The sequence below is a fragment of the Adiantum capillus-veneris genome, chromosome 13, assembly GCF_014529385.1.
Source record: "Adiantum capillus-veneris isolate H3 chromosome 13, ASM1452938v2, whole genome shotgun sequence".
NCBI lineage: Eukaryota > Viridiplantae > Streptophyta > Polypodiopsida > Polypodiales > Pteridaceae > Adiantum > Adiantum capillus-veneris.
Genome location: NC_140943.1, coordinates 81580725 through 81607439, shown reverse-complemented (window position 1 = coordinate 81607439; position 26715 = coordinate 81580725). Strand labels below are relative to the sequence as shown.

Genomic DNA, 26715 nt, shown 5'->3' with positions numbered 1-26715 from the left:
AAGACCTTTGGAATCAACTAAAACTCAGAGTGGACACATTTAAGTGATTATTTTCCTTTTCATCTACATATTATCAATAATATGGATCAAGTTCTTGTTCTAATGCCCCATTGCATTAATTAACTATAATCTGTGGATTTGGACTATTGCAATATAGTAACATGAAATATTTGAATCTAAGAGGTACTACTAGTCATGGCCACATCCTGAAGTTTTAACAATAGAGGACCCCCCTACTTCCAGAGTGCCGTCTCCGCATAAGCAATAATGGCCAGCCTATAAATGAGAAGCCCCTCTTAGCTGGTTAAATAGTTAGCATCCATATAAATGTTCCAAGAACATAAAACCATCTATTGTTAAATGATCAGAAAATTTCCTCAAGCAAAACCTAATAACTCAATGCCCTCAACCAGTTACAACAAGGGCAAATAAATTACTATCTCAATCATGATACAAGGGAGCATAACACTATACATTAGTGCTTCAGCGACATCAAAGGCGAGTGTGTCCTATGCAAGGGCCAAGGATGAGCCCAGTTCAATATACAATTTAAAACAAAGCTTGGCAGACACATCAGATATTCACCCCATGATCATGAGAAAAAACATGTAAAAAGGACAGTGTGTATGGATTTCTTGGCCACCTTGAAGTGTGATTCCCAAAATGATATACATTGTCGAGTCCAAGCATCGAACGTAACCTTTCAAGACCGTTCGTTATTCACCCTCTTCATCCTCAATGTTTAGACGGGGCTTTCCCATACTGAAATTCAATACTCTGCAATTCAGATTATACTCGATTTCGTTTTTCAATAGCATTTGCCGAATGAAATGCTCCAGATCAGAACCAATCAATCGAAGCGTGTATTCTGTTAGGTCTGCACCCTGCTCAAAAAGAAGAATCCTAAGAGGTCATGACACTTACATTCAAAAGGACCTGCATGCCAAAGTGTCATAACACACACAGGTTTTTAATTGTAATCTATATACCTAGATGAATCCAGGATATGCCCAGATTCACCTTTACAGGAAAGTACGAGGTATAGACTCATGGTGGTCATCCACAAGTCAATATAGCCATCAGCTCCATCATGCATAATATTGACTACATACTACAACATCCCCGCTTACTTCGTCAGTACTCAATAGTGGGTGTAGAACTAGGTACTCATACACCCTCCCCCCCCCCCCCAAACACACACACACACACACACACAAGGATACATCAATACAAAGATATGCATGCTGAATTTCTGTCAGAACTCTAGAGATGCGCAGACTCAGCCATAATGAAGCCTGGCACCAAAAGAAGGATTAAATAGGAAAATTTAGCACTAAAAATAAGGTCATTAATGTCGAGAATGTAACTCGGTTTTGTGTTTGTCCAGCTTCTGAGTTCAACAGAATCTCAATCTTTACCTCAGTCCATCCTTTGAACTACATGTTTCTTCGGACTCTTAATTGTGGAGAGAAATAAGACAAGCAGGTCTGCCTATTTTTGGAAGGAAAGGCAAATTTGTTAGTGGGTCAAGCCATGTAGATGAGAGATTTGGGAAGATGGAGAGAAGTTCAGAGAGAGGATGTAGTAACATCTGGCTAGCAAATTTGGAGCCCACTTTTGGATTTCATAAAAATTTGCATGGAACCTTCCCAATGATCAATGGGCATCAACCAAAATTTTGCAAAGAAAACTGAGCTTCATAAGTCACCTTGATTTAATTTTTCTCGATTGTTACCATGCTCTATTTTTTTTCTATTTGGTAGCACAATGGATGAAAAGCAACAGAGCTCTAAAACATTTCTACATTCAATTCAAAAACATATAAAAGAGCTAGAATTAAAAAAGTGAAAAAGTAATCTTAAGTAACATTATGAGCAAACGTCAAGAAAATAAACTTATTGACAACATATAAAAATTGAAACAATTAAATATGATATTGTAGAATATTCAGTTTAGCCCGAAACCCTCTGCCTCGCTCAGCAGAGAAACCTCTCTTTATTATTCTCGTGTGTTACATCAAGATCTGGATGGTTGGCTGCTACCTCAAGAAAGGTGAACTGATCTAGCCTACGTGGAGTTAGTTAGAGCTCCCTCGAGTTAGTTCCTCCACAATATGCACACAAGAATAAATGAAATAAATTTCAGAAATGTAGAAATAGTCTCCCACTAAAAAGTAGCAATCAAGAGATATAGTACCACCCTCCCATAAAAAAGTAGCAATCTCAAAGATCATTACCACGTCGATTCCTCACCTGCTTCCCAGTAGCATATATCTCCTTCCAATCAAGAAGTGCACTATCAGGCTCAAGCAATGAGACCTTCAGAAGCAATCCTAAGGTGTTCACTCATAATTCCTGTCTATGATCAGTTTTCAGGAGATTTTGCTTCGAAAAACCTCTTTTCACAAGGCATTGAAGATACAGGAAGTACCAAAAGTATTTTCCATAACTCCAAAAAATGTAGAAATGTCTCATGCCATTGTAATGTGTCCAAAAAATCCGACATGCATCTTAAAAACTTAGCCCCTCACATCCCATAGTATATGCTTTTGGTTCTCTTTTCCAACCATCTATAGGCTGCTCTGTCTGACAAGCCCACTCGGCTGCCTCATAGAAAGTGAAGATATTATCCAAAATACACCAATCCTGCACAAAACCTATTTGTGAAGCATGGATGAGATCCGGCATGAAGGGTTTCAAGCACCTACTAATCATGCGAGCAAAGATCTTATGCACGGAAGACATGAGAGTGATCGATCTCCATTGTCAGAGGGACAATGCATCTCCACCTTTCGGTATTAGGGAAATGAGTCATGAACACATAGAGGCAGGCATCTCTCTTGTGTCAAATATGTGTTGTAATCCTAAAAGCATAACAGGGCTGAGTGCATCCAAAGCTGCAAGAAGAACTGCCTATTCAATCCATCCTCTCCAGAACAAGATGCACCATCGAGGCCAACCATTGCTTCATGCATGTCTTGTATAGAGAAGGGGGCTAGTAAAGTGTGGCACACAATCTCTGAACCACAGGCTGAACGTGACACCAAAACTCTTTTCTAGCATTCAAAATATCATCATTCAACTGATCGGCAGTAATCAAATGCTCAAAATAATCTGATGCTCTGTCAAGGACCTCATTAGGATTCGTGTGTAACCTATCTACAGAATCTCGTGTGGCTCTAGTAGAACTTAGAAGTCCCCTTGGGACACTCCCGGAAGTGTGCAAAGAAATCCTTATTCATCCTATCCACTTTGGATATCCATGTTGATACCAAAGCATGGTACGCAAATTCGGATTTTTCGGTCTAGATGTGACCAATTGTTTGTCTAGTGTCAACCTCACACTCACCCAAAAACTCGTCTCCTAGAAACTCCTTGAGCTGCAACTCAAACGGTCTTGTAACTCAGGTTCCGTACGGAATAGGCCTCATCGCCGCTCTACAGCCGTCTCTCAGCAAGCTTAGGAAGATGCAAAGATGCATGTAGCCAGATGAGACGTGGGAGGTGCAAAACCAGTGCGTGTCCAAACATCCTAAATCAATCGAGTCAATGACGCATCCTGTAACACCAAGTCAGGTATACGCGATCCTCGTCTCAAATCTCAATGCAAAGCATGATCAGATAGCACTTTACAACGCCAAATCGTAATTGTCCCACCATGGGATGTTGCCCAGGCGCCAGCGTAAAATCTATCTAGTCGCTCTAGCAAACAAACTAACTGCCTTCTAATACCCTACGAAAGCATGTGGAGTGTAAGCCACAGATGGGATATGCCAAGCATCTGTACAAGAAACTGTAAAAAGGAATCTGTCCCAACCATCTCTCACATGGTGCTACGTATGGTAAAGATGGAGGCTGAACAGCTCTCCATTCCTCATTGGTGTCTACATTGTTGAAATCACCTCCAACAACCCACGAATCCACAAAAGGCAATACATTCACAATCTACAGGTAAAAATCGGCTCTTTCCTGCGCTGAAATGGGGGCATAGATGCACATCACCCGAGAAACAACTACCTCTAGAGTACACCACCTCGCTCTACCATGTACCAAAGACCAAGATCAAAGACGCCAATGAGGTCCCACAAAAACACATACACCACTGGTAGAATACTGTTGGCCAATTGCAGTCTCCCAAAATGTGTGAATCCTAAGGTAACAACTTGCCACATCTACAGTAATTGTCCAAATATAGCTTGTGCTCTTGCACAAGGAGAATCTCCACATTGCAACCTACAAGAGCGCAAACTCTGCAAAGCAAATTTTATTTGGGGCCACTGATACTAGTGTGATGCAACCCATTCACATTCCAAGTGACATTATATAAATCCATGTATCAATCATTGATGAATCTGAAACCTCAAGGGCATACATCAACAGTGTCAACGGCTACAAGACTGAGGATCGATGTCGAGCCCTCGATCTCTAGTCGAAGCCGTAGAACAAGGGCTAATAGAAGTGCATCCTCATCATGTGCTAAAGGTCGTAGGAGTCGTCCTAGAGCAAAGGAGCGAGCAACTATAAACAAAGAACCAAAGTAGTATGAAGAATCATCCCAGTGCCGACCGTACTCGCATGGTGAGATGAATCAGGATAGTATTGTCCACAGACATAATCAGAGGTAAACAATAACAGTCCCTTGTTCGTAGCCATTGTATAGCTCCTATACTCAGTGCCAGTCTATCTATAGCAATGCATGATGGAATGCACCCTGCCCAAGTCTAGATAGCCTGCAAAGTATGGCGTAGACAAAGTCCATGACTAAAACCTCTGTCCATGTCTCTGTGCCAGCAAAAGGTAGGAAGAAGGAGAGCATGAGACTCTGCCTACTACCTAGAAGAGAGCGTGCTTTTTGCGCATGTCACAAACTGGTGATGTGGCATGGCCCTGGGCATGGGGCAGCAAAGCGCACACACACACCCCGGTTGGCAGGCCCATGAAACGCGGAGACTGGCTGTAACAAACTGCTGACGTGTCGACCTACTGAAGAACGGAGCTACCGGCCGAGGGGCCTAAACAGTAGAAGAAGCAGAAGCAGCAATAGATTTCCGAAAATTGCATCGCTGCTGATGACGTGGCAGATTTTCGAAAAATACGTTGGCTGCTGACGTGGCAGAACTGTACGGATTTCCGCTTTTCACGCTGGCAGTGCTGACGTGACAGAACTGTACGGAGATTCCAGATGACAGGCTACAGACCGATTGGCACTTCACTTGAGCCCGGAGAGAACATATCGCTTCATGATCCTTCCCCACGGATTGACCTGGAGAAGTACAAGAATGTTGTTGGCTGCCTCGTATCTTTTGACTTATTCCCGACCAGACATCGGTTACACAGTTTCTGTCCTCTGTTCCTTCAACACCTGACCTCTTAGCGACATTGGTAGTGTACCCTGCGTACTTTGCGGTACATCAACGGCACCTTGGACCATGGTGTGTTCTATGGTTACTCCACGAGTTGCACCTTACTTGGTTGGTGAGATTCAGACTTGGCAGAAAATCAAGATACCCGACGCTCTACTACATAAGTAGTTTTCACACTCGGCTCGAGATCCATTTCATGGAGCAGTAAGCGGCAACCCACAATTGCGCTATCTTCTACACAGGCAGAGTACAGTGCAGCTTGATATGCTGCTTGTGAGGCCATATGGCTAAGGAGATTACTGGAAGGGTTGTGTTTTCTACGACTCGTCTTTTGTGCGACAATCAGAATTGCATTGCTATTGCCAAGAACCCTATCTTTCACGCTCGGACAAAGCACATTGAGGTGCAGTACCACTATGTTCGGGAGCGGGTTTTGGCTGGAGATCTTCATTTGGAGTATGGACCTACAGTGGACAATGCAATAGACATCTTCACGAAGGCTATACCTCAACGGACCTTGGCTTCTCACCTTCAACTCATCTGTGTTGTCTCAGCATCCGGTGCTGAGAGGGGGTGTTAGAGTTACACCACCGTTGCTTCGCCATTTTGTACGGCTAGTGATTGTCCCGTGGCCACCCATCGCACATCACGTAGATTGCATGGGAAAACACTTTTAGCACGTGTCCGGCCGGTCATTTTCTGAGCCTAGCTGGGTGCACACATTTTTAGCCATTTTTGGGCTTTTATGTTTTTTGCACCGGTTACATATTTTGCCCTATCTCAACCTAACATTCTATAAATAGAACGGTTAGGGTCTTATAGTCATTCATTGTGTATTGAGAGCTGCAGAGCACTTGTGTTTCTAGCGTTTTCTCTCTCTCCCTCCCTCCAGCATTTCCAACGCGCATGGCTCACACCCTCTCCGTTGCTCACTCTCACAGTAAGCCTATCTAGCAACTTGTATGGCTGGTGTTTACATCGCACCCAAACCTACATCCGCAGTATCCACCCATTTGGAGGAATCTTTATCGGTTATGCATTCACAAGCATCAGAAGCAGTCAGCATCAGAAGTATAGAAAGAATCCAAAGCTAGAAGTTCGGTAGTGGTGCCTCACCTTTAACAGGGGGGGATGTCACGTGCACACTTCACCTGCGCTACGTGGACATGCTTCTACTACAGTCTAGCATGAGTCACTAGCTTAGGACCTTGCCTGGCACCTTTGTGAGTCTCTAGCAGGACGTGCATGTCCAGGCCAAACCTGCATACCCTCAGTTGCACAATTAAGTCACTTAAGCATATAGGCATATGAACAGTCACTTAAATCATTTATTAATAAGTGACTTTGACATGACATTTATTAAAAGTGGGCAGGGGCAAATGGCTAAAGGACCTATAAAAGAAACCCTTTGGGCACCAATAGAAGGCAGAGAAGCAGTAGAGAGCCTCTCAAGAAGCACCAGCAAGACCAGCAATTTTTCTCAGCAAAAGCCAGCGTTTTCCCCAGTAGCCATCTGGCGTTTTCAGCCCAGCATCGCCAGCATTTCAGATCAGACCCGCGTTTTTTGATTCAGCCTCAAATCAGTTCAGCGTTTTCTAATTCAGCTTTAGATCAGTTCAGTGTTTTCAGATTCAGATCAAATCAGCGTTTTCAGATTTCAGTCATCTTCATCTCCAGCGTTCTTAGTTTTTAGCCTGTCGTCATCCTCGGCGATAGCATTCAGCCATAGCCTCTTCGTCGTCGTCATCACAGTACCAAGTACCCGTAGTATCCAGTATCCAGTCCTTAGCCTCGTTGTCGTCGTCGTCGTCGTCATCGCCGATGCAGTATCAAGCATCTACAAAGTACCCCTTAACACCTCATCAGTATCAAGCATCTACGCAGTATCCCCTTAGCACCTCATCAGTACCCAACATCAAGTACGCATTAGCATCTCATCATCTCAACACTTAGCATCATTGTATCAGCATTGTGCAAGTTATAAAGCAAGTACTTGCTCTGGCAACAGAGCAAGGGGGCGAGGGTGGTTAGGACCTGACATTCGGTGTCGTCTCTTCTCTCTCTCGTGTCTCTCTTTCATTGAGTTCAGTTTAGTTCTTTCAAGTGGTAAAGTAACCTTGTGTTTGTGTGCGGAGTACTAGATCCGAGCTAAACCCACTTTTGCTACACCTGACAGAGAGAGGTAGAGATGTGTAGAGGGGGGGAGAGAGGAAGAGAAGAGAAGAGAACCACACCCGATGGGGTCCCAACCAACCCTCTCAAGGGCCCCCCGTACCGCCAATGTGGTATTTGCTTATGATTGGGTACGTGGAATGTACACACATGCAATACCTCAAGTGCAGACTCTACTAACTCGAATGGGAAATGTCGCCTCGGTAACTCTTCAAAATGAAACACCTCCGAGGCTGATGCGGTGCACCTTTGTATCCATCTCGATGTGGGATTGTGGATGGCCACCAAGGAGTAGATCTGGGGCTGATTTGCACTCCCGATGTGAGAGGAATGAAGGTCTAAAAACGCATATCTCGATGACGCCAATGATAGGCAGCAATGGGAGCAATTCGGAGCAAAAAGCCCCTCGAGCCTCTCCTCGGTCATTCCCTCGCCGCATCGAGTGCTCCCATTGCTACCCATTATTAGCTCCATCATCATGGATGTTTTCAACCCGTCATCCCTCTCACATCGGGAGTACAAATCAGCCCAAGATCTACCCCTTGGTGGTGTCACAAGGCAGGCACCACGTGCCAATAGAAAAGAACAGACTGAACAGACTTTCAGCACTTCAATAACAACTGAACTGAGAGAGAAAGAGAGAGAGACGACACGCAACACGGAGTGGCGGAATTCCACCCCCGAGAGTATTGGCCCCAAACCTTGGGGTCCCTTTCGGTATTTCTTTATATTACTGCTGACTCGCAAAGTAAAACAGCCGGGGAGCACCTGCTCTGCAATCTGCGCGCTAAAAAGTGCCAGAGAGGGCCCCCAAGGCTCATATTTAAAGGCCCAAAGCCTAAAAGCATCAAATATGAAAAGCTGACCCCAAAAATCACTTTCCTAAAATTTCGGGATTTCCCTAAAAATCCGCCGCAAATTCCGAGACGTCCGTACAGGTGCCACATCATCATATTTTGATGTGCAAAGTCTTTTGAGTGTGTTCTGCTTTATTTTTAATGCCTTTATGTCACTTGGGGCCCCATCGGACGGGTCCCGATAAGTTGGTAGGACTTCTTCTTCTGTTGCTTGTTCTTCTTAGGGTTTCTAGAATTAGGGTTTGCAGGTTTTAGGGTTAGGGTTTCCAGAATTAGGGTTTGCAGGTTTTAGGGTTAGGGTTTTCAAAATTAGGGTTTCAATAGTTAGGGTTTCTGGCAAAAATTAGGATTAGGGTTTCTGCTCTCGAGCAACCACATCATCTGTAAGTTGGCTCCATTCTTTAGGATTTGACACGTCAGCAGTTTGTTACATCTCTCCTTCTTGAAAGAGAGTAATCGTCCGCGATTACAGCATATCTGCAAAACAACTCAAGTTAGCTCAAAAATTTCCGAGGATCATTCCGAGGGACAATCAGTTTGCTCTTTTTATTAAGGAGTTAGCTTCTCCTTTCTGCTCTTTTGATCAAGGAGTTAGCTGCTCCTATCGGCTGTTTGATCAAGGAGTTAGCTTCTCCTTTCGTCTAGATCGGAACTCTTGATATTCCGGCGTAGTAAAATTAGACATCACACCCAGACCGTACTGATCTTCCACAGGTGTCTTGATGCACTAAAATTACATACCCAGGCAATCTCATCCAATTAGGAATATTCAGTGGTTGGCACATCACAATGCAAACAAATGCTCACATATGCATGTTACAAGACATAGAAACATAAAGCCGCCGATGAACACTCCTCCCGTATAACCTAACAAGGTCCGGGCCGGGAGATATTCAACAACTCCCTCATCACTCCTCCCGCATAACCTAAAAAGGTTCGGGCCGGGAGATACAGAGCCTTTTACAACCAAACGCCCCACAGACCGCAGCCTGCGTCGTTTGGAGGTGCTGAGAGTAACCACTGCTCAGACTTCTTAATACTCCTCCCGCATAACCATCCAGGTCCGGGCCGGGAGTCACAACAACAATTATTTTACAAGCATACAACCAAACGCTCCCCAGGCATCGGCCTGCGTCGTTCGGAGGTTTTCAAACATACAACAAAACGCTCCCCAGGCATCGGCTTGCATCGTTCCGAGGTTCAAACAATACCAAAACAGTATTTTTCACTTCTCCACCCGGGCGTAAAATCACCAATCATTGAAACCAGTATCAAACCAGAGTCAAACAATTCAAATCAGCACCAAAACAGGTTCAAAACAGATACCATCCATTTCGAACAAATTCCAATCAGGATCACCACACAAGATCAAACAAAACTCAAACTTAAAAAGCAATCTCGACAGCAGTCGAGCTCGAAAAGTCGACTAACTTTCCATCTTGAAACCTGCACCAAAACTTAGGGTTAGGTTCCTTCCATGAGGTCGTAGCCGAGCACGGCATGGTCCATCAGCTCTTGGACAGACTGTGTTTCTTTGGCGGCGATGGTAGTCCCAAGAGATAGCAATCACACTAAACCTCCAAGGTCATCTTCTCATGAAAAGACATCTACTGGGAGATGTCGAGAAATTTCAAGTTATAATCTGCTAGGGTTTCCATGGCAAGCATTTCAGAATACCCCACTCTGCCAAAAGTTGCACTCCGAAGGAAGATGTCAGAAACCATATAACATCACGCAAAAATTTTCTTGAAAGCTTGCCAAGTACTTGGAGTATGCTGCTTGGTAGTTGTAGACATCAACATCTGCATGGCACTGCTTCTGAGAAAAACAATGACTTGAAACAAATCTGGATCCTTCTCTTGCAAGTGATCTTAATTGGCTTATGCCCTGTAAGACACTGCGGTGGGAGTGGCTCATACCTCAAATATAATTCAATTCCAATAGCTCTGTTTGCTCTTTTGTAGGACCGGTATGCTTTCAAAAAAGCACACGCCTGATGCTCTGATACCACTGTCACAAGGCGGACACCACGTGCCAATAGAAAAGAACAGACTTTTAGCACTTCAATAACAACTGAACTGAGAGAGAAAGAGAGAGACGACACGCAACACGGAGTGGCGGAATTCCACCCCAGAGAGTATTGGCCCCAAACCTTGGTGCCCCTTTCGGTATTTCTTTATATTACTGATGATTCGCAAAGTACAACAGCCGGGGAGCACCTGCTCTGCAATCTGCGCGCTAAAAAGTGCCAGAGAAGGCCCCCAAGGCTCATATTTAAAGGCCCAAAGCCTAAAAGCATCAAATATGAAAAGCTGACCCCAAAAAATCACTTTCCTAAAATTTCGGGATTTCCCTAAAAATCCGCCACGAATTCTGGGTGTCCGTACAGGTGCCACATCATCATATTTTGATGTGCAAAGTCTTTTGAGTGTGTTCTGCTTTATTTTTAATGCCTTTATGTCACTTGGGGCCCCATCGGACGAGGTCCCCATAAGTTGGTAGGACTTCTTTTTCTGTTGCTTGTTCTTCTTAGGGTTTCTAGAATTAGGGTTTGCAGGTTTTAGGGTTAGGGTTTTCAGAATTAGGGTTTCAAAAGTTAGGGTTTCTGGCAGAAATTAGGGTTAGGGTTTCTGCTCTCGGGCAGCCACATCATCTGTAAGTTGGCTCCATTCTTTAGGATTTGACACGTCAGCAGTTTGTTACAGGTGGCCATGAGCAACCCCTCATCGAGACGGATCCAAAGATGCATCAAATCAGCCTCAGAGGTGCTTCATTTTGAAGGGTTACCGTGGCGACATTCCCCATTTGAGTCAATAGAGTCTACATTGAGGTATTGCATGTGTGTACATTCCATTTATGCAATCAAAGCAAATACCACATCGGCAACGGTGTGGGGGGCCCTTGAAAGGGTTGGTTGGGACCCTATCGGGTGTCATTCTACCTCTCTCTCTCTCTCTCTCTCTCTCTCTCTCTCTCTCTCTCTCTCTCTCTCTCTCTCTCCATAAAACTACCTCTCATTCTCTCTCTAAAAGGAACCATCACTCATGCTAAGTAGCACACATTCAAGCAAGGAAAGAAATAAATATTTGTGGAAGTATAAGGTCTAGATCTTTAACATTTCAATTCTGCTGTACCTGACAAGTTTATGCCTGTTTATTGAAGAGCATTTCTATGCGTTTTGGTCTATGTGTATTGCACTTTGACAATCATTTTGATTGAGATTTTCTCCCAAATTCAAACAAGCCTCCGTCGAAATTTTTTAAAATTTTATGCAAGAAATCTTGCTCTTATGTCGAATTCTAAGGACAAGGATGTTTAGGACATCAAGAAGTTTGATGGGACAAACTTTGCGCTTTGAAAGTAGCAGATTCAAAATGTCTCAGTGCAAAAGAAGCAGAAACTTCCCATTTCATATGCCATGAGTAATGAGGAGATGAACATGACTCAGTTTCAATGGAAGAGTTAGATGCATTAGGAAATCTACGATTAGATTGCATCTTGCCAAGTCAGTTTATTTCACTCTGTTGGAGTGTGCTTGATGCGGAAGCTGTATAATCTTTGTATGAAAGAGTCCGCTAGTGCTGATAGCCATATCAATGAGTTCGACTCTTCGTTTGCCCAGATTCGTGCTTAGCACATGAAGATCGATAATGAGATGAAAGCTATTCACTTGCTTTGCTCATTGCCACTATCGTGGCATAGATTTTGTACTGTTGTTCGTAATTTTGCACCAAATGATACGTAATATACAATGATATCACTAGTTCTCTTCTTTGAAAAGAAGTGCGTTGTAAAACTATAGGTAGCTTGCATCATGGCGAAGCTCACTATGTGCAAAAAGAAAGTAAACAAACGAAAGGTCGTTCTTGGCAACGTGAATCTGGCAAAGATTGCAAGAGAGATACATCTCATGATAGATCAAAGTCTCACAATAAAAAGAGCATTCAATGTCATTTCTATGAGAAATATGGTCATATAAAGAAAGACTGTCATGCATGAAAGCGTGAGAAAGGCAAAAGAAAAAGCAATGACAATGATGAGAAAGAGGAAAAGAGTAAAAGTCCAGCGAAGATTCAAGAGATCAATCTATTCACGATTATGATGAACCGTAGGACATTAATTTGTTGCCTGTGTCAACGGATGTGTTCTATGATGCACAAGAGACTCATGTTTACAAAGTTCATGGCCAAGCAAACTGCTAGTCAATGGTGAAGTGTCACATATGTGGATCCTGGATTCAGATGCATGTCTTCATTGGCATTGGTGACATTACTACGATTTTGTTGAATGGCGTCAAATTTGTCGTTCATAATGTTCACCATGTGCCCCTGGTATCCTCTTTATTTATCTAACAAAAACAGTGTTCTTCTAGTGACTGAGTTGCCAATTGTTGCGTTGTGGCATAGTCGGTTGGGACATATTTCCAAGAAAGGGATGGAAACTCTTTCTCGTTGCCTGCTTTATCTTTTTTCGAATTTCCTTTCTGTGAGCACTATCATTATGGAAAGCAAACGAGTGCTTCTCGTAATGTTTTGTTTGAGAAAGAGAGATGGCCCTTAGAGCTTGTACATAGTGATGTATGTGGCTCCATGCTGACTCAGTCTCTTGGTGATGCATCTTATTTGTGACGTTCATAGATGACGCAACACGCAAAGTTTGGGCTTATGCATTAAAGTCGAAGGATGAGACGTGTAAGGTGCAACGGAATGAATGTTGTATTTTCTCAAGATTAGTGATCTTTTATTGCTCAAGGTTCCTTTTAGTTCTTGGGGAAAGAGAGAGCTTTCCGTCTTATGGAGAGTGCTATGATCACAAACAAAGTGAGTGGATATTGTGCGTGCAAGTGTATGAGACTGAGAGAAGGAGAGAGAAGAGATACGACACCCGAGAGTTTGTAAAACCCTCCTCCGAAGGCCCCACTCTCGTCGGCGAGAGTGGTCTACTTTGATTGCACAAAGGTGTACAATGCGAATGCAATGGACTGATGCAGCTTGGACTATGCCGATGACGACGACGGTGATGACGACGACGACTCGATGGCTGAAATCTGTAGTCTTCTATCTGTTGTTTTTCGGGACTGTTTCGGTGGCTGAAAATGACTGTTTTGGCTGCGTTTTGATGGCTGAAAATGGGAGGAGCATCTGCAACCAACTTGGGGTGAATCTGCTACTGTATCCTAGGGCTGGAAACGTTATAGATCTGAGGCAGTTTGGCTGAAAATGCACTAACGCTGGCTGATGCAGTCTCTTGCCAAAAACGCTGGCTGTGGGAGGTCAAAAACGCTAATAGACTGCTGTGGAAAAACGCCAGCAAGGCTGATTTGAAAACGCTAGCAAATGGGGACTTTTGGTGATGCTGGGGATCTGCTATGGCTGGGATGCTGAGGTAATGGCGATGGCCTGCAGTGGAAGGAAAACGCCAGGCTTGGGTGTAGATGCAAAAACGCCAGGGATGTGTGAAGATGCAAAAACGCCAGGGATGGTCTGAGGGGGTACTGCTGAGAAGTTGCCTGTTGAGCGGGAGGCTCCTGCTGCCTCTTCTGCCAGAAAGTGCTAACTTGGGTTTGCTTATATATTAACTTAGCAAAATTGCCCTACCTACTTTTGTTGGAAAGTCACTTAAAAATAGTAAGTGAAAATAACCAAAAATAGGAAAATAGGCTAAATGCACTGGAAAATTCCCCTAACTGATGCTAATGGATTCTGATGGGAATTCCGATGATCATGCTGTGTGCAACCGGAGGATATGCATCTATGCTAAGTGACTGGACATGCACAGTCTACGAATAGACTCACAAAAGTGCCCGATCACTGCAAATCTAAACTGACTTGACTGACGGGAACCTTGCTATGGTGTAGCTTGTCCACGGACACATAGGGTTGGGATGTGTCACGTGACAAGACGTTCTCTTACGTTAAAAGATTCATGTCAAGTGTTGAAACTCAATCTGGTAAGAAGCTCAAGGCTTTATGTCATGTGACACATCCCAACCCTATGTATCCGTGGACAAGCTACACCACAGCAGGGTTCAGTCAGTCCACTCAAGTCTAGATTAGTAGTGATCTGGCACTTTTGTGAGTCTATTCGTAGACCGTGCATGCCCAGTCGCTTAGCATAGATGCATATCCTCCGGTTGCACACAGCATGATCATCAGTATTCCCTTCAGAATCCAACAGATTCAGTCAGGGGAATTTTCTAGTGCATTTAGCCTATTTTCCTATTTATTGATTATTTTCACTTATTATTTTTAAGTGACTTTCCAACAAAAGTAGATAGGGCAATTTTGCTAAGTTAATATATAAGCAAACCCAAGTTAGCACTTTCTGGCAGAAGAGGCAGCAAGAGCTTCCCGCTCAATAGGCAACTTCTCAGCAATACCCCCTCTCAGCATCAGATCCATCGCCACCATCTCCCCTCGTCTGGCGTTTTTCCCTCTTGCAATCATCGCCCACAACCTCCAATCTCTGGCGCTTGTGTTCCTCTGCAGATCAGCCCCCAACTGCTAGCGTTTTGATATCCACAGCCAGCGTTTTGGCAAGGAGAACAACAGCCCTAGCGTTAGTGAATCTCAGCCCATGGCAGCGTTTTTGGCAGCAGATATTCAGCCCATTAAGATACAGATCTTGACCTAGAGCCTCAGCGTTTTTACATCAATTCTCAGCAGGTACATCAGCCATTAAAAAACGCAGCCAAAGAGGTACAATAACTCAGCGTTTTTCCCCTCAGCATGACCCCCGAGCAAGACATTCATTTTCAGCCATAAACAGCAGTACCACAATCATTTTCAGCCCTAAAACAGTCCAAGAAATTCAGCATAAGGAAGATCACAGATTTCAGCCTCAGTCGCCGTCGTCATCACCATCGTCTTGCATCTGTCCACTGCATTCGCATTGTACACCTTTGTGCAATCAAAGTAGACCACTCTCGCCGACGAGAGTGGGGCCTTCGGAGGAGGGTTTTAAAACCTCTCGGGTGTCGTATCTCTTCTCTCTCCTTCTCTCAGTCTCATTCACTTGCATGCACAATATCCACTCACTTTGTTCGTGATCATAGCACTCTCCATAAGACGGAAAGCTCTCTCTTTCCCTAAGAACTAAAAGGAACCTTGAGCAATAAAGATCACTAATCTTGAGAAATACAACATTCATTCCGTTGCACCTTACATTGGTATCAGAGCTTTGGAAGTGTTCTGCATTACTCAAGGAAAGAACCACAAGAATTTTTTTTGCTTGTTGCGATCGCACGAACCCAAGTTTACTTAGGCGTGGCGATTCCTAATCGTGTTTGGTTGAAGAGTGACAGGAATCCCAAGAAAGAAGAGCTTGTCCAGCCTCCCTTTGTGTCTCTTTTCACTCATTGAGAGCGGACCGTGCACTTAGCAGCCGGCCAATCGACGTGAGATGGGAAAAAGCAACCTTGGTGTGAGCGCAAGGCCCCCAAGGGGTGCGCCCGCAAAAAAGGGTAGAACTCGGGTGAAGAGAAGATCCTTCTCCAACGCGATTTGCAAGCGAAAGAAAACCTCAAGAACCCAAGACCCTCAAGACTCAAGAACCTCAAGAACCCAAGATTCTCATGAATCAAGGACCTCAAGAACCTCAAGAACCTCAAGAACCCAAGTTTCTCACGAACTTAAGAACCCAAGATTATAGTGCATGGTCGTCACCCGAAGCGGAATGGATACTTCGCATTCATGTGATAGGCATGAGAGAGGCGACGAAGGAGATTTTTCCAACCCTCCCTCTTCGCCATCTGCGCCACGAGTTGTCCTCACTCCTATGGAGATGATGGTCAAGTCGATGTTGGACATGATGGCACAACAACAAGAAACGAATCGAGTTGCATTGGCACAACTCGCAAGCAAAGCAGAAGAACAAGCAGCAAAGGACCGTGCACAAGAAGCCAAGGACCGCGAGCGCGATGAAAGAAACGCCACTTGCCGCAAAACAAGAAGAAAATCACCTTGCTCAGGAACATGAGCGCATTGCTCTTGCCGCAAAACAAGAAGAAAATCGACTTGCTTTCGAACGCGAGCGCGATGAACGAGAGGCTCAAAGGGAGATTCGTCATCAAGAATTTATTTCCCACATCCTAGCCTCGAAGACCGAACCACCCAAAGATCGTGGAAGTTCGTCAAGTGGCGCAAGCCACGACGCGGATTCCAACCATCCAATTACAAAAAAGTTGACTTTCAGTAAGTATGACGATAAGATGGATGCTACAGTTATTCATTCTTGGTTGCATCAATTTAATGCTTATTTTGCGACAACTAAGAAGACAGGAAATAGCAAAGTTTTGACGGCAACTATGTACCTTGCCGGTGATGCCATCAATTGGTACCACGCATGGCAAGAGGCACAGCTAGCCGCGCACCTAGAGGTAGCCGACGATTTCACACCTCTCTTTTAGTTGGGTTGATTTCCAAGACAAGCTCAAGGCACGGTTTATGCTATCTCAGTACCTAGCACGATTGAAGGACGATTGGCGCGCTCTTAAGCAAAATGGTATGCCGGTTATGTCTTTTTCTAATCGTGTTTTGCAGCTAGGTACCCAACTACGCATGTCGGATGAAGAGCGCAAAGAGGCTTGTCTCTTTGGATTGGACGAGTATATCAAGTACGATGTCGAGGTACTCGATCCAATCGATCTCAACAAGGCGGTAGCGATTGCTCTCGCACAGGAGATGAAGCACAACAAGGGAAAGCCTAAGGAGAACAAGACTTCCACAAGTACCTCGCAGACTCCTCAGAACAGTAAGAACGGTAAGAATGATAACTCTTCTAACCAATCTACCAACAGTATCTCATCAAAGAATTCTTCCAATGAATCTAAGGGTAAGGCTAACACAATTTCTAAACCTAAGCTTACTCCAGATGAAAAGGTAGCACAAGGAATTGTAGGAGGATACATCACGTCGGAAGAACAAAGCACGTATTCTAAAGAAGGTCGTTGTTTTCATTGTCACATTAAGGGTCACATAAAACGAGCATGTCCTAAGCTTGAATCGAATGAATCTAAAGAACCCACAGCATCCACTACATCTGTCAATGCAATGAATGATAACACGGGTGTGCCCAAAGTTTCTCAGGATCCTCCCATTGATGATTCTCTCATTAAATGTTATGGTCATACGTCGGGGCACCGTTTTGTCATATTGTTTGACCCGGGTAGTATGCATGATGTGATCAGTCCCTCTGTTGTTGAGAGAGCCCACCTCGAAGTAAGTCCGAGATCTCCTATCGAGGTCTCTGGCTTTCGTCCTGGTATGGACGCTCTCATCACGAAAGAGTGCCTTGATGTGTTGTTTGCAATTCAACAGACTGCCTTCACTAGAAGATTTATTGTATGTCCTCTCTCAGGATGTGATATGATTTTAGGCATGAAATGGTTTCGTGAAATAAACCCTCTCGTTGATTGGGAGGCTAGCACTTTAACTCTCAATGCCAAAAGTAATTCTCCTACTGTCTTTCATGGAGTGGACACTGCTCCTTCTCCATCTCTCATTGCTAATATGCAGGACAAGGTCGAAAGGATTCGGGATAAGGAGATTCTCTCAGTCTCTCTTTCCTCACAGCATGACACATAGGATTTGCATGATTGTGTGAAGCATGATGATGATTTAATTGACCATGATTTGCATGATGATTTGGATGATAAAGACAAGCATGATGAATTGCATGAACCTGATGTGATTGTTCACAATGATGATGTATTAGTTGATGCTTTTTCTAGCGAAGCTAATCTCGTTGTAGATTCGATCAATCACGAAGATCCGATCTTGGCTCTCGAGCCTTGGTACAAAGAGCCATTACAGGAAGTATTATGTGTTCGCATGATTGATACGCACGCATTGTTCGAGTGTTTCATTCGTGAAGGTTTCCTGTATTTTAATCAGCATCGTTATGTGATCCCTTTTCCTAGGCATGACATATTGTATTTTGAGCACGTTTCTCATATGGATGAGCACAAATGTATGCGGAATTTTCGTGAAAAGCTGAAAAGTTTGTATGTAAAGAAGTCACATTCCATGTCTCTTCCTTGGCATGACACAGTTTCCGAAAGAGCACATCATAGTATGAGCACCAAACATGGGCATTTCCATTGTGATTTGCCACAGTTGATTGATTTCGATCAAACAGAAAAGATTCGAGCGCATTGTTTGCATGTGTTTGATGAACGGGTTGTCACTCCGTCTCTATGTTCATCTACATTGCATACACAGTTTTTAGAGAAGACAATATTTTTTTCCTTCACTTTACATGGAATGGGTATGTTCATGGTTTTGTGTTGGAGATGGTTTCATGAATTTTCAGCCATGGAGATTCTTGAAGACGAAAGAAGCAGGACTCTAGACGAAGTTGAAGCAAGGAAGGAGCTATCAAAGACTTTGTCGCTTTTGGCGCAGCCCAAAGAAGCAAGCGTTGCAGACCTTTATGAAGTTCAAGTACCGCAAGACCCACACATCCGAGTGGGCCGACGAAGAGTCCCTTCCAAGATTCCGAATGCTGTTGGCGATCTCCCTGCACGCCATACAGTTCGGTACCAGTAACTCACTTTGAAAAGGAGAGGCTGTCACGTGACACATCCCAACCCTATGTGTCCGTGGACAAGCTACACCACAGCAGGGTTCAGTCAGTCCACTCAGGTCTAGATTAGCAGTGATATGGCACTTTAGTGAGTCTATTCGTAGACCATGCATGCCCAGTCACTTAGCATAGATGCATATCCTCCGGTTGCACACAGCATGATCATCAGTATTCCCTTTAGAATCCAACAGATTCAGTCAAGGAAATTTTCCAGTGCATTTAGCCTATTTTCCTATTTATTGATTATTTTCACTTATTATTTTTAAGTGACTTTCCAACAAAAGTAGGTAGGGCATAAGCAAACCCAAGTTAGCACTTTCTGGCAGAAGAGGCAGTAGGAGCTTCCCGCTCAACAGGCAACTTCTCAGTAGTACCCCCCCTCAGCATCAGATCCATCGCCACCATCTCCCCTCGTCTGGCGTTTTTCCCTCTTGCAGTCATCGCCCACAACCTCCAATCTCTGGCGCTTGTGTTCCTCTGCAGATCAGCCCCCAACTGCTAGCGTTTTTGATATCCACAGCCAACGTTTTGGCAAGGAGAACAACAGCCCTAGCGTTAGTGAATCTCAGCCCATGGCAGCGTTTTTGGAAGCATATATTCAGCCCATTAAGATGCAGATCTTGACCTAGAGCCTCAAAGTTTTTACATCAATTCTCAGCAGGTACATCAGCCATTAAAAAACGCAGCCAAAGAGGTACAATAACTCAACGTTTTTCCCCTCAGCATGACCCCCGAGCAAGAAATTCATTTTCAGCCATAAACAGCAGTACCACAATCATTTTCAGCCCTAAAACAGTCCAAGAAATTCAGCATAAGGAAGATCACAGATTTCAGCCTCAATCACCGTCGTCTTGCATCTGTCCATTGCATTCGCATTGTACACCTTTGTGCAATCAAAGTAGACCACTCTTGCCGACGAGAGTGGGGCCTTCGGAGGAGGGTTTTACAACCTCTCGGGTGTCGTATCTCTTCTCTCTCCTTCTCTCAGTCTCATTCACTTGCACGCACAATATCCACTCACTTTGTTCGTGATCATAGCACTCTCCATAAGACGGAAAGCTCTCTCTTTCCCTAAGAACTAAAAGGAACCTTGAGCAATAAAGATCACTAATCTTGAGAAAATACAACATTCATTCCGCTGCACCTTACACTTTACGTTCAGATAATGGTGGAGAATACATCTCCAAAGAGTTTGCTCACTTCTGTGCAAAATGGGGAATTAAGCGTGAGTTTAGTCAAGTGTGACATGAAACTTTTCGTGGTTTCCTCCATTTTAGAGTTTCGAGGTTTTGAAATGTTTCGTTTCGAGGCAAGAAGAAGTGAAACAAAATTCATAATAATATGTATATATTTATTTATATTTATATTTATAGATGCACACACATATACCAATATATATGTGTGTGCATATGTATGTGTACGTACATAGTGCACACTCAGATCTATATTCATAAGCACACACATATTAGGTGTGTGCATGCTTGTATAATTAAGTATAGGTAGACATACATACATACGATGAGAGACAAAGACAGGTAGAGATAGAGAGATTGAGTGCCCACTGTGTTGGCAGCTTGAAAAAAAAAAAAAAAAAAAAGCAAAAATCAATTTTCTTGCTTGAGAAAAACCCCTAATCTATCTTTCGTTTGTAGCTACAAACACTCTATATTTTTGTATCATTATGTCGCTAAATATTGCCAAAAACTAGTTGAATACATAATCTTGTTACAAAAATTTAGACCTCAAAGTCTCAATTGTTTCAACAAGTTTTGCGTTTTGATTGTTTTGCCGAAAGGTTTCAACGGTTTTGGGGTTTCCGAGTTTCAAAGCTGCGAAACCTCCGACGTGAAACAAGTTTCACGTTTCTTACCTAGCAAACAAGAAGCTTGACTTGGTGAAGATACATACATCAGAGAATGCGGCAGATGCACTCACTAAGAATCCCTCAAGCAAATAGGTTCAGCATTGTTGTCAGTTGATGGGCATCGAGTGAAGATGCAGTTTTCTTCAATAACTGTATAGGTTATATAGTTTTACGGTCTCCCACATCGGTCATTAAGTGGAAGAATGTTGGGTTGCTAACCATGTCGGCCACGCACACATCGCCCATCACTAACTTATGTTCGATAACCTTTGATTGTATAGATATACAATTATGAGCCACACAAAAGCTAATGCACTATCGTGTGCTACTATGAAGAAGAGGGTTGGCTCTCCCTCACCTTACCTCTCTCTCTCTCTCTCTCTCTCTCTCTCTCTCTGTGGATTGCATGCATCCGAATCCGCTCTTCCACTTCCCTTTAAGGGTCATTTTCTCCTAGAGATGTACCAATGAGGGGGCACATACTCCCCGAAGCGCTGCACGAGACCAGATTCAGCAAACCTGGCACACTAAGTTGTTTCGACCAATACAAAGGACATCTCAGCAGGAGATTTACATTCAGCAAGGGTCCCCCTTTGCAGATTGGTGGATATCAAGACTCACAGGAGACCGGTGGTCACACAAACAGCTACCTTATAGGCCTTATGTTGTGTGCAACCCTACAACACTGACTTGTTTCTTCTTGGTATCCATGTAGTGCAAAACCTCGAAAGAGCAAGTTCAAAAGAAGACAAATCACCATCTCTGATTACGCAGTGATGCATTTTACACAACAAGAGCACAAAAAAATTTCAAATCAACGCATAGCCAGCTTCGGAACTCTGAATCTGAATTCTGCAACTTAGACACTTAGCATAAAAAGGTCTCTGGCACAGGGACAAAGATTCGAAGGATTCTGATGGTCTTTTCACACCGACACATAGAAAACACAGCATGCAAGCAAGTACGCAAGGAGTCACAATAAGAATTCATAATGAGGAGGACTTACAGCATAATGATCGACAAGTGATTTGAACTCCTCAAAAACCTTCTGCGCTTTTTCCTCAGGCCAGACAAATTCATCATCAGGGTCGAGAATAAGGCTCAATTTGTCTGTTTGAGTCTGGTCCATTTTGGCAGTCTCAGGATCTATGTAAGCTGCGTAGATACGAATATGGCGGGTAGTGCTGCTAAGCCAGCGTCCTCCATCTTCATACGTCATGCCTTTGCTGACAGTGTCGCCCATAGCCCTCACCACCATCGCCTTGCTAACCCTTTGAATTGGCATATGTATCACCTGTGTATTCGTGGGTAGTACTCTCTTTTCTGAGAAAAGAGATCCTATCCACAGTTCTGAGCTTGTACCGCTCAAACTCGTAATAGCTGCCCTTCCCGCCATAGCCACCACCACCCAGTCACGGGTGAGTGAGTGAGTGGAATCAGTGAATAGCCAACTTCGTAAAAGTCTCATCCACATTTTTATCCACGTCGGTTCTTCCGGATGGGTCCCGGCCAGGCCTCAAGACTAAGTGGCACGGGCAGGGGAGGGTGGGATCTACGGCGGGGGCATTGTGAGTCGTAGGTCTAAAATGCGGGTACCCTAGATTAGACCATAGATTAAGGGTAAAAAATAATCTAGGGTACTCGCATTTCGAAAGTAATCTAAGGTACCCCATTATTGCGGGCAGGGGTTTGAACCTGTGACCTCACCCATGAGAGGCGCATGCCCTAACCACTACGCCATGCGCGCGTTTTAAAACATGGGGACTCTAATTTACTTAAAACATGTATGCAAAACGGCGAGCGCCAAAAGTAATCTAGGGTACCCTATATTACTTTCAACGCCGCCACTGGGATCTACATCCCACAATGCCCCCGCCGTAGATCCCACCCTCCCATGCCCGTGCCACTTAGTCTTGAGGCCAGGTGGCCCCTGGCTATGAGCATTGAGAGGGCCATCCACATATCCAGCGGGGTTGAAAATGTCACATGAATGGCAGCAAAAATCCTAGAGTGTCAGTCGCGTGGCAGACAAAAAAAGATCCATCCATCCACTAATTTTGTGAAGTTGGTCTATTGAAGTGCCATAGCCTTAATTGCTCGACTAAAACAAGATGTTTTTATACATCTTATAAAGGCGATCCTCAAAAAATAAGTTGAGACCACTTAAAAAGTACATCCGTCCACCAAGCCAAAGCCCTCATTCATTGTAAAACATGAAAAATGGAATGGAAATGGGAGATTTTTCCATGCTCAAATTTGAGTGTCCATTGAAATTTTGGGGGTGCATGTCCAATCCTAACCTTGAATTATTTATTTTAAATTGATACCCAGCTCACCTCCAACATCTCCTCGTCCATGTCCATCGTCAAACCGTCATGGGTGGCCCACCCACCATACGTTGCCCGTTGTCCCTAGCCCCAACTAATGTATCATATCCTTACATGAAACATCATTAGGTTGTTATTGATTACTATAATTGCAACGCGAATCGTCCACCCTCACCACTCACTCACACAAGATCTTAAATGAATTGGAAGTGGTGGGACCAATGGTAGTAAACTCGAGAATGAAATTCTTGGGACATGTGATCCCTCAATTGAGACAGGACTCTTGTCCAAGTTTACTCTTTTGGTCCAAATTTACTTTTGCTTGGACAAGTTTAATATATGAGTTTGTATTTGGGCATAGAGGTTAACAATACCCACACAAGCACACAACTAGAGTTGTGGCTCCCAAGGGGAATGTGAAGACAAGGGACTAAGTGTGTGCTTGGCAAGGGGCTAGGAGCCCATGGCCTAAGAAATGGTCCCTGTATAGCCATCTTGGGCTATAAAAGGGAGGTTGGGTGGTGAACCCCTTTTTCACCTAGATGCTAACAGTAACTTAAAGACATGACACCGCTAGTTTACGAGGGGAAAGAGCATGAGCAAAATAAGGATTCTGTGGATACCTTTCTCCATAAGTGGGAGGATATTCATAGGCTTAGGCACACACACAAAGAGGAAAAAGGGCTAGAGATTAGACTATTTCTCAAGGTCAAGGCTTACAAGTGGTGGATGACTATCTCTCAAGGTCAAGGCTTACAAGTGGTGGATGACTCTCAAGGTGCCTCATAAGCCGACTGTTACCATATACATGTGGTAGTGATGTGTGTGAACACACTAGGACCGTCGGGGCATTTTTTCCCTCTTTAGGAGGTTTTTTCCCCCGTGCATTGTATATACGCCCATCACTCTAGGGCTATCTATCTTTTCATTGCACACTAAGTAACATACTCTCTATTGTGTGCCTTGAGCTTCCTTCGTCTTTTCCAAGCTGTGTGTTTTTCTCTGCAACCCTAATTCCAACAATTGGTATCAGAGCAGGTCACGTCCTCCCGGGCTTAGTCGCCAGCTGCTCCAGCACACGCCTGCTCACTTTCTCCGATTTCAGTGAGCTTTGGTGAGCGTTCGCAGGTCTCCGTTTCCACTACAGGCAGTACTGCACAGGCTATTTCGTCATTTTGTGCAGATTTTCTGTCAGTGCCGTTTTCTGCATAACAGGTGCCTTATAGTCTTCTACGGTTTGTGCTATATAGCACAAGTTGTTCCCGCTCCATTTCTCCTATTTTCGGGCAGTTTTCACATCAGGTGCAGCATTTACCATGGCTGACAACAACAACACAGATGTGTTCAAGATGTTTGCTGCTGAGGACAGGTTGGATGGGGACAACTACCCTATGTGGGCTTATATGATGCAACATGTTCTTGTGTCAAAAGGTGTCTGGAACATTGTGCAGGGCATTGATGTACGTCCTGGTTCTGAAGATGTAGGCGATGATGAGGATGTTGCAGGTCTTGCTGCAAGGATTGCAGCTGTTAGAGTTGTTTTGCCTACGGAGAACAAGCTCGTTGGGATGTTAAGGATGCGCAGGCTCATGCATTGATTGCGTTGTCTGTGAAGCGCACCATTATTCCTCACATCCGTTCAGCAAAATCTGCAAAACAGGCTTGGGATACTCTAGCAGGTCTTTATGCAAGCCGCAATGAGGCTAAAATTGCTTTGCTGCGTAAAGAGCTAGAGTCAAAGATTATGCATGAGGAAGATGATATGGACACTTTCCTTACTAGTGTCAAGGATATCAATGAGCAACTCATTTCTGCAGGTGAAGTCATTTCGGACAGTTCCCTTGTGCAGACTGTTCTTGATGCCTTACCAGATTCCTACCAGACTTTTGCTAGTACTTGGAGACTGATGACCCAAGGAAATCCTGAAGTTGTCAAGTTTGATGCATTATGCACATTGCTGTTGCAAGAGTCACTTTCTAGAAAAAACAGGACTAGGCAGCGTGCAGTTGAACAGGCTTTTATTGCTTCTCAAAGAAAGGGTGGTAACAGTAATGCAGCCACTTCTTATGGTTCTGCTGCGAGTGGCAAAAAATTCTGTTCCTAATGCTTCTGCTGGCAGCACTTCGTCTGGCAATTCTGGTGATAAGGGCAAAAAGAAGATGCGTTGCCATTATTGTAAAGCCAATGATCACTTGATCAAGTCGTGTCCTAAGTTGAAGGCCAAAGAGGCTAAGAAGAAAGAGGGTGGTTCCACTGCAAATGCTGGTTCCACTACAAATGCAGCCATTGTTGAGTCTTCTGTGAAAGGAGATTGTGATGCTGATGTTAATGCAGAATGGGCTTTTAGCGCAGAGTGCACTTACAATCCTGCTGTCCATGATGCATGCTTGTCAGTTGCTACAGATTCACATGTGTGGTATTTCGACAGTGGTGCTACAAAGCACATTACCTCACATCGTGAATTGTTTACCTCTCTCGAGTCTGTCCCTCATGGGAATTCAGTCACTTGTGCCAACAACGCCTCTTATCCAGTTCAGGGAGTTGGAAAGATAGTGCTCACTGCTGCTAATGGCAGTTCCTTCACACTTGTTGATGCACTTTATGTACCTGGGATCAAGAAGAATCTATTGTCTGTATCCGCACTTGCTAGACTTGGACTTGTAGTCAAATTTGTGGATGACAGATGTACAGTTCATGATCTCAGTTTTGGTGATGAAATTGTTGCAACTGGGCTTTTGTGCCGTGGGCTGTATAAGCTCACTTTGTATGACAAGTGTGGACAAAATTTTGCAAATGCTGTTGCAGATTCAAGGGCTATTTCAGATGCAAAACTTTGACATGCACGTTTTGGTCATCTGAATTTTGCCAGTTTGCTGCGTTTGCAGAAATATGATATGGTTGCTTCTTTGCCGCCTCTTGAAGCACCTCTCAAACATGTTTGTGAAGGCTGTATTCTGGGTAAAATGCAGCGTTCTAAGTTTCCAAAGGATGGTTCAGTTAGGGCCACATGCAGGTTGCAGCTTGTGCATAGTGATGTTTGTGGGCCCATGCAAACTCCGTCCTTGGGCAATTACCTGTACTTCGTGACTTTCATTGATGATTACTCCAAGCATGCATGGGTATTTCCGCTTAAAGCGAAGTCCGAAGTTTTTATATGCTTCAAACAATTTTTGGCTATGGCTAAAAATGTCCGAAGTCCGAAGTCCGAAGTCCGAAGTTTTTATATGCTTCAAACAATTTCCGCTTAAAGCGAAGTCCGAAGTCCGAAGTTTTTATATGCTTCAAACAATTTTTGGCTATGGCTGAAAATGTCTCAAAATGTACTGTGGGCACCCTCCGTTCCGATCGAGGGGGGGAGTATATGTCTCATGAATTTAATGCATTTCTGGCTAGTCGTGGGATAAAACACCAATGTACAGTGCCTTATACACCTCAGCAAAATGGTGTTGCTGAGAGGAAAAACAGGTCACTAACGGAAATGGCACGATGTATGGTCAAAAGTCAAGCTTTTCCGCATCACTCCAGGGGGGATTTGTTACCATATACATG

At 44.0% G+C, this 26715-nt stretch overlaps 1 protein-coding gene across 1 annotated transcript; it reads right to left on the bottom strand.

Moving 5' to 3' along the window:
- Positions 1–587: 587 nt before the first annotated feature.
- Positions 588–22283, bottom strand: LOC147444334 (NAD(P)H-quinone oxidoreductase subunit M, chloroplastic-like). The gene is made up of 2 exons (XM_086526982.1): positions 21846–22283; positions 588–884 (listed from the first exon to the last, which is right to left on the bottom strand). The coding sequence occupies exons 1-2, from the start codon at positions 22233–22235 to the stop codon at positions 717–719; spliced, it is 558 nt and encodes a 185-aa protein (XP_086383108.1). The 5' UTR covers positions 22236–22283; the 3' UTR covers positions 588–716.
- Positions 22284–26715: the final 4432 nt, after the last annotated feature.